This window comes from Equus przewalskii, chromosome 6, assembly GCF_037783145.1.
Source record: "Equus przewalskii isolate Varuska chromosome 6, EquPr2, whole genome shotgun sequence".
NCBI classification, from domain to species: domain Eukaryota; kingdom Metazoa; phylum Chordata; class Mammalia; order Perissodactyla; family Equidae; genus Equus; species Equus przewalskii.
This window is the reverse complement of record NC_091836.1, coordinates 89,927,883-89,937,082: the sequence shown is the minus strand read 5'-3', so window position 1 is coordinate 89,937,082 and position 9,200 is coordinate 89,927,883. Positions and strand designations below refer to the sequence as shown.

The window sequence follows — 9,200 nt, the reverse complement described above, 5'->3', positions numbered from 1 at the left end:
TGATTTCCATAATTTTTTTCTAAGGTATGCATTAAGATTTCTAGATATTTTTCTTAAAAGTGATTTAGCTGCTTCGCACAAATTTTGAGATGTCAATATTCATTTTAATTTAAAAAATGTTATCTAATATCCATTGAGATTTCTTCTCTGATCCATATGGCATTGAGAACTATGTTCTTTAATTTAGAAACATTTTGGGAGATTTTCTAATTATCTTTTTGTTGTTGGGTTCATTTAATCCCCTATGGTCAGAGAATATACTCTGAATGATTTCTGTTTTTTGAAATTAATTGGGTATGACTTATGGTCCAGGATATAATCTATTTTGGTAAAAGTTTCATGTGAATTTGAAAAGAATGTGTATTTTGCCATTGTCGGATGTAATTTTATCTATATTTCAGTTGCCATGTTGATTGATTGCATTATTTAAATTTTCCATATCTTTATTGCATATTTTTTCTTGTTTAGTCTTCTAGGTATTAAGAGCATGTTAACATCTTCAAATAAGTTGTGTATTTATTATCCCTTTTAGTTCTATCGACATTTCTTTTCTATATTTTTATACATTTTACTAGATGTGTCCATATTTAGAAGAGTTATGTATTCTTTTAAAAAATACCATTTTTTCATTATAAAATATCTCAATCTCTAGTATTGTCTCTTGCCTCACAATCTACTTTGTCTGATATACATATAGATCTATTTTATTTCATTTATTTTAGCCAGTGTTTCCATGGAGTATCTTTTTTCTGTTATGTGACTTTTAACCTTTCTGTGTCCTTATAGGTGATGTTGCAACAGAAAGCTCTGGAATTTTATCAGGGCTATGTATCCTTGGTGGACACTAAACTTAAATATTTTTCCTAAGCCCTGAGACTGCTGAATACTCAGCTGAACGTCTCTTCCTTTCAGCTTTACTTTAGCTTTTGGAATCTCCAATTTACTTGAGGGAAAAATGACCACAAACACAGGCTTAACTCTCTGACTGTTTTTCTCTCCTTTCCTAGATATTGATTCTATAATGCCACAAGTCCCCCTTTGCCTTGTAATTTGCTTGATATTTTCAATTTTTTAAGCATTTTACCCAATTTTTCTAGTTGTTCTAAGGGTTTCAATGGTCTGAGCAAAATCCAGGATATAATTACTAGAAGTGTAATTTCCCATTGCTGATTATAAAGGAGCAGACTCTAACATGTTTTCCTGAAGAATAATCTTTTCTGTATGCTTTTCATTAATTTCTCCTCTAAATTGATTTTTCGTTTCCCCTATTTTCTATTTGCATTACTGTTCTCTAACTTCTTTCAATGCTTAGCCTGTTTTTTTCTGTCCACGTTCTTTCTGAATAGCCTAATTAAAGGCTATATATTTCCCCTAAAAACCACCCATAGGAAGTATTTAGTGCATGCACAAAATTTGAGCTGTACAGCACTTTTGTTACCATGTAATTAAAATTGTCTTCTAAATTCCATTTTGATTACATTTTGATCAAATTATTTCAAAATTTGTTAAATAATTTTCCTAGTTATCTTTTTACTATTGTCTTCTAGTTTCATTTTATTGTGGACAGAGAAAATTATCAGACTAATTTTAGTCCTTTGAAATTCGCAGTGTTTTTTTTTTTTAACAGCCTGATATTTGGTCAGATTTTTTTTTTTTTAAAGATTTTATTTTTCTCCTTTTTCTCCCCAAAGCCCCCGGTATAGTTGTGTATTTCGTTGTGGGTCCTTCTAGTTGTGGCATGTGGGATGCCACCTCAGCGTGGTCTGATGAGCAGTGCCATGTCCGTGCCCAGGATTCGAACCAACGAAACACTGGGCCGCCTGCAGCGGAGCGCGCGAACTTAACCACTCGGCCACGGGGCCAGCCCCTTTGGTCAGATTTTTTAAATGTTTAGAATGTGCTTAAGAAGAAATTCCTGTTCTTCAGTCATTGCATACAACATTTTATGAAGGCAAATTAAGTCTATTTTTTAATCACAATGTTCAAATGATCAATAATTTTATTAATATTTTTTGGTCTATACGGCAGTTTGTACTATGTCAACTTGGTTAAGCTGGAGCTGCAATTTCCAGAAGCCTTTTCCCTGTTTGGTGTCAGGTCAGATTTGCAAAGCAGGCAGACAGAAGTGAAGCAGTAGTTATTTCTCTCTCAAGGTCTTCGAGGCCTGACATGGTGAAGGACATACAGTTGGCTCCAGCTTGTCCTCACTCTTTTCCACTCCATGTCCAGATCTTCCTGAGCAGCAGTGGCCCTGAATGAAACTTGGCTGAAAATTCACAGCAGTCATAGCTCTACAGAAGCAACAGCTGCCACAGACTTCTCTAGCTGTCCTTCCCAGTCTCATTTCAGCACTTGGATATCCACTTAGATATCCACTACTACAGGAGTGTTTCAGGAAAGCTGAGTGGCGCCTTTTCTCTGACCCTTCAAATCTCCCTTCCAGACCATTACTTCCCAGTTCCTCCCACAATTTCAAAAGGTCTATCTTCTATAACAAATCCTTTATTCTACAATAGTCATAGTAGCTTTGCTATCCAGATTAAATCCTGAGAATCTATTTCTTTCTTTCAAATACTTAGAATGTGATGTAGTCACCTTAATTTCTGCTCAGTATGCACTTTATTTCCTTGAGTATATTGGTAAAATCAAATACATGATATCTTTACCTTTCTTAAGCTATTTTTTTTTAATAAAGTAGCAACTACAGGTCTAGGGTTCTTAGTGTATAAGATTTCAACTACTTCTTCATACTGCAGGATTAGAGCAATTCTACAGATTTGGAAATCCTGAGTCTACATGACTTGACGTATTTTCCTGATGGGTTGGAATGATAAATGAATATTTGAGAGTTATTAAAAAAAAATGCTTTAGGATAGAGAATTTGGCATTTTATGAAATTCTCATCAATGTTATATCCCCAAAAGGTAACCCTGGAGATTTTCTAAAGCCCCTCTCATAGAGTCTGTTCTCCTAGCGATCTGGGGCAGGATCAAGGGCTATGCATTTCTCACAAGGAGCCCAGATGACTCTAATGAAAGTGGTTGCCAATTTCCTTTTGGGGAAGATGGGACCAGAAAAAAAAATCAGACAACATCTCAACATACTATTTTCCCCTTTTGGTCTTCCTCTACACCTTTATCCCCTCCCAAAGTAGAAAAAAGAAAGTGAAAAAGCAACAAAATAAACCTACCACCTTTTCCAATTTTTCTGGACCATCAAGCCTCTTACGTCAAGGAATTTCCATCTTTAAATGTGACAAATGTAACTTCATGAAACATGTTACATGCAAAGCATATTAATGTTTCTAAACAAAAAAAGACTTAAAACGTCTTAGAGCACTCAAATTCGGAAAAATCATATCAACATTTTACTGTAAGAATAAATTGAGTTCATATCAAAATGTAGTTTAAAATTAAGCATTACTTTATTCACTGAGTGAATTTGAATCTCTTGAGATTTATGTACATGTTACTTAAGAACAAATTTCCCTGCATACCTGCATACCCTAAGCTCCTTGCAAAAAAAAAGAAAAAATTAGAAGAAAGAAAGAAAAGGAAAAGGGGCACTTATTGTTTTGGTGAACACCATGGTACATAATCACTCACAGGAAAGACATACCTAATTGAATATCTGGGGGTGATGGAAGCAGGTACCTCACACACACTGAACCATGAGATCCTTGATATTCTCATGAATTTTTACATAATGCTGGACGAACCGACATACTTTAGTTATTACCTATGATGTAGAAGCGTAAAACTGTCTAGAAAAAGAATGATACGATAGTTATAGTGAATCATGGGAGCAGGCTTCTAAGCCTGGCCAATGGTACTATTTGAAATGCTACTTTCCCTAATAAGATTCTTTGATAACACAACTATTACTAATTAAAAACAACTATTAGAGAGTTCCTTTCAAAACAGTAAGTTCTTGTTTTGAATGAGCAGGACAACTTCCTCACCCTCAGCTGCAGTCAGTCAACAGAGATCCGGGGCTACACAGCACTCAATGCTGCAAAATCGCTTCGGAATCAAAGTTTCACTTTTGACACATAATAGTTTTCAATTTGAAATTTCTTTGCTGTTTCTCTCACCCTCATTAGATGGCTTAGGACAGAGACATCCATCTTACCACCCACAGCTGCAACACGCCGCCTCATGACACCTCTCCCCCCACAGAAGCATGCGTGGGGTGGGTTTATAAGGAGAGACCTTTTTGATCTCTTTTCCTCTGACCCTCCTCTTCTTATCTTCATCTTCTCTCCTTCTTCTCCATGATAACTTGCTTAATGGCTTCGTTAAAAGAAGAGTGTTACAGCCAAAAGGAGTCACGAGATGCAGCAAAAATGAGACAGCATTGCATTTAATTAAGACACTCCCTTGTTGACGGATTCTTCTAAAATAAATATTTTGAAGTGGCTTCTGCATCTTGTGTGCAAAGAGAACTGATGGAGGCAACAATTGGTGATGACATCTGAAAAGAGTTGTGAATTTTTTGGCTTTTGCACTTAAAACTATTTCAAATAAGATCTCAAATGTTTCTTGGAACAATTCTTAAAAAAGTAATTATGGGTTTGATTAGATGCACATGTGTGCCATGGTGATACATATCAACTTACATTTGGTAGTGAGGCACTCTTGATTCAGCCCTCCCATAATGACCAGTGGGTTTAATTAGATAAGACAAACTGCTTTGAATCGATTTGGCTTCGGATTCTGGTTAGCAAGCTTTTAGGAAAATGAGGGATACTTGTATTTCATTTTAAAATTTGTGAAACAAGAAGAAACTTTTTGGTAGAAAATTAAAACATGATATAAAGTACTTGTGAATAACATCTTAAAAGGAAAATATATCCCAATCATAGGAACTATTTACTTTTCTTGAAAACTATTTTCTCCCTGGTTAGTTCTCCATACATCCTCGAAACTCGACACTTGAGTTGCTTTGTTTTAAGATAATTTTGTGAGTTAAATTTGTCTTTATTTATCTTACGATCTAGCTCTATATGTAATGTTCAGCCATAAAAATTAAAGCTTATATCCAAGAAACCAATTCCATGCTCTTCCTTATTTTTATTAGCACCCAGGAAGAAGCAATATGAGCTGTGTGCCACGTACAACATCGTAGTAACACAGAGTTTAATTTCACAAGCCAAAGATGCTGCATCCATGGCTTATTTCATAGCAACACTGACTCATTTTCTCAAGCAAGAAATATATCTCCTCAACATGTGAAACTACTCTTCAATAATGAATTTCAAATGACGCAAAAATGTTCATAAAATCTACACAGAGGATGACAAATCATTACTACCAATATTGGGGTAACTGTCTCATGGTCTTATAAAATTTATAATCCTCAGTTCTAAATGCTTAATATTGATCATTAGTTAATACTACCTGCCATATTCTTAATACTGGTACTTTCACAAAAATGTATTAGCATTAAATAATGAACCACTACTTTAAAAGAAAACATCTTGTGATAAAGTTTCTTCTTTTGTATGCAATTAAGAAAACACTATTCTTTTGAAAGTGGAGTGTAATTTGAAACTACAGATTCAAATACTATGTAACTGCACAGTATCTCTGACTCTAAAGTGTTAAAAATCCAAATGAAGTATTTTGGGAAAGAGGAACAAGAACTGGTGTTCATGTGCCATAGGCCTAAGTATGAAAGAAAGAATTCAACAAATATTTTATTTCACTTAGCTATCAAATCCATCACCTCATTCTCACTTGGTTGATCCCTTTTTGGTGTTATACTCTGGGATTGATGTTAAACTGATAATTTCTCTAAAACAAGCTCACATTTGAGATGTTACACCATGTCATATTAACAGCCAATAATAACACTTCTTGTGTGTCAAAGGCATAGGAACAAGGCACTGAGCGTTGTATGAAGCGATGCCTCAATAGAAAAGATTGTCAATTCATTAAAAGATTTGAGATTTCTTTAAACAAAGAGATCAAATTTTATAAACAACTTGTACCTAACTTATACAAATAACTAATGCTCAAACAGGCTTCATGATGCAAAATAGGTATTGCAGAATAAAAAGGATTTTTAAAAATAATTCAACGATTTTTTTAGATGAAGGTCAGTAAATTAATCAATAGACATTGTCTTGCATTTGTTAACCACTAAGAAGACACATTTACTTCTCTATAATGTCTTTCATTTACTTGAAGACCTGAAGCAATATAACCACTTCTTAATGCTGTTTTCCAGATAAGACAATCCAGTTTTGAAACTACTGTTACCAAGATGTTATCTTTTAAGAACTGAGTTGTTAGTCTTGAGTTGGAAGCCAAACATTCTGTCTCTTGAAAAATCAACTCGGGAAGGACCATCTGGGATTTTGATGGAAGTTTAACTTATTCAGGATGATTTCAGGAACAAACCCCTGCCATGATATCTAACCAATATTTTTAATATGTGAGTTTCCTTACGTCAGGTGATTTTGGTTTTTCATTTGCATAGTCTAAAATGGCAGGATATATATGGATCAGTAGGCCTCTTGACTTCTTTTCTTTTTGTCCCAACATTTTCTTGATGGGAAAGAGGTATAAAACAACCCAACAGAAGACCATGAAAATGTGCAGAGGCTCTGGAGGCGATGGGACAGCCCACGTCCAGTGTTTAATTCTAAGCTGCAACATCCCATGATTTTCCAGTATTCTGATTCCATGTGCACTTTTAACAATCATTTATAGAAGCCCAGAAAACAGTATCTGGGGAGGGCCCTGCCAATGCAGCAGACAAGTGGTATTCTTCCGACCTCATAAAGATGGCCTCTATAAAAGTATACAAAAACTTTTGGAGTTAAAAAAGAAGAAGAAGAAGGGGTAAAACTGACACATGGCTTCTGGCCTCTGGCCCTAAAACCAGGGGAGAGTTGTCCAGCCAGACAGGCCACCAACTGCTCCTCAATATGGTGATGAGAGTGTTGACTTGCCCAGCTATACTTGGTTTTCTTGGATCATGACTCGCTTGGAAAATTCAGCAGAACTAGTTCTCAAGTTCTCTTTTAATTTGTTAAGCTCAAAGTCATGGAGAATCTTGATAGTTATTAACTTTTCTCGCTTGATTTTCTCCAGAACATCTTTTGGAACATCAGGGATCATCCAGGCCAACAAAAATTTAACTAAAAACACAATGTGCTGGAGGAAACAGAAAAGCACATCAGAGACACTGTTAGACTTGTCAAATGTCCAGCAGGAAGTTCTTACAAATCATTTCATTCATTCAATAAACTATACTCGACACAAAAGGTACAAGGAAAAGCAAGAAGATGAAGTCCTTGTCCTGGAACTTTCCTACAAAGATTAACATTAAACAAATATATACTAAAATATGTAATTACAGAAATTCCAGTTGAATACAGTTATTGAATATACTGTTTATCTACGCTCCCTCCTGAAAACCTACTAACATATTTGTAAGGGAATTTTAAAAAAATGGTATAACTCACAAAGACAAAAAGAAGAGAGAGGGAACAGTGACAACAGAGTCAAGAGAGTGAAGAAAGCTGGCACCTAAGCTTGCATTTGGTGACTTGGTGACGGTAGAAACCAACCAGACAAAAGCCAATTTTGTTTCAGATCATCAGAAAAGTTCAGGAAAGAAGGTCCTAAGGACTCTGCAGGCATAAGTGTGGGTGGAGTTGAAAATAAGGGGATTAGTTAAAAATCTGTACAAGGAGGAGTTGAATTTTCAGAACCTCTCCCATCCGTATCCAGGAACTACTTTCTGACCCCACCGTGGCAGTAACTGAGTAATTTATTTTCTGTAGAAATTAAAAGAGAAAGCTGTGGACTCAGGGACACCAAAGCTAGTGGAGGATGGAGGTGCGGTGCCATATTGAAAACAGGGCAGCTAAGTGGAATTTGGCACACTGAATCCCAGGATCCCTAGTCCCTCCTGCCTTGCTCAGCTCTCAGAACACAGGCAGCCATGAGATGGCTCAACAGACAGGCGGTTAGAGGATTTTTCTCTGGGGACATAGTCTGTGAAATTAGAACTACAGATATCAAAATTTTGTAGGTCTCAAATGAAAAAGTCCCTTCACTACCTTATCATCCTACAGTGAAATGCAAGAGACCTTCCCCCTGTATGCACACAAAGCTTATAGTCAGCATGCACTGCTTGACTCTTATACATAAGCAGATTGCCAAGAACCACCAAATATGTAAGAAAGTCTAACATGAAAGAAAAAGATCGAAACACAGAAATAGGAACTAAGGGGAAACAGAGGTAATGAAGGAAGCAAAAGAATAGTAGAATAAAAAGACAAAAGCATGAATCCCTCCACTTTTTTTTTTTTCAAAGATTGGCACCTGAGCTAACAACTGTTGTCAATCTTCTTTTTTTTTTTTCCCTCCCCAAATCCCCCCAGTATATAGCTGTATATTTTAGTTGTGGGTCCTTCTAGTTGTGTTACCTGGGACGCCACCTCAATGTGGCCTGATGAGTGGTGCCATGTCTGCGCCCAGGATCCGAACCAGGGAAACCCTGGGCTGCCGTAGCAGAGCGCGTGAACTTAACCACTTGGCCACGGGGCCGGCCCCATGAATCCCTCCATTTATAGGAGAGAAAATAAATGATAATTAGAATTTCAAAACAGGAAGTATAACATCCGAATAATAGGAGTCCCAGAAAGACGGAACAGAGAAAAGAAGGAAATTATCAAAGAAATAACACAGGCAAGTTTCCCAACTTGAAGTGTAAGCACAATTTTCAGATCCACAGGGTTCAGTGAGTGTTCAGAGCAACAAAATGTTGTCCAATATCAAGGCACTGTCTTGTGAAGCTTCATAAAAGAAGGGCTAGTGAAAGAATGCTCAAAGCTTATTGATTTGTGAAAGGATCATAAAGACTGAGGAATCAGAATGACAGTGGATTTTATCACAACACTGGAAGCTGACAGAAAATAGAGCAATGTCTTAAAAAACTTCAGGAATACCTAAATAAAGTCGGTTAAAATTTTTTCAGGGAGAATGAGTTTTCATCTTGAATTCTATACCAATTAATCATCTATGAAGAAAGAAAAGAAATTTTCAATATTCAAAATTGATGGCCTATAACTTTCCTCAGAAAATTACTGAAAGATGCGCTTCATCGAAATAAGCAAGCAACCCAAGAATGGGAGAAACACAGATTGCAGAAAATGCAGGATTCAATACAAAAGAAGGTGAAGA

At 36.1% G+C, this 9,200-nt stretch overlaps 1 protein-coding gene across 2 annotated transcripts in view; it reads right to left on the bottom strand.

The window, feature by feature from the left end:
• Nucleotides 1-1,981: 1,981 nt before the first annotated feature.
• The window catches only part of ANO5 (anoctamin 5), a 96,438-nt gene continuing 89,219 nt past the window's right edge, over nucleotides 1,982-9,200 (bottom strand). For both annotated transcript variants that reach the window (XM_070624516.1, XM_070624517.1), the window contains one exon: nucleotides 1,982-7,163. In XM_070624516.1, the coding sequence (XP_070480617.1) occupies nucleotides 6,963-7,163 (201 nt within the window). In that variant the 3' untranslated portion in view covers nucleotides 1,982-6,962. The remainder of the gene's footprint in view (nucleotides 7,164-9,200) is intronic.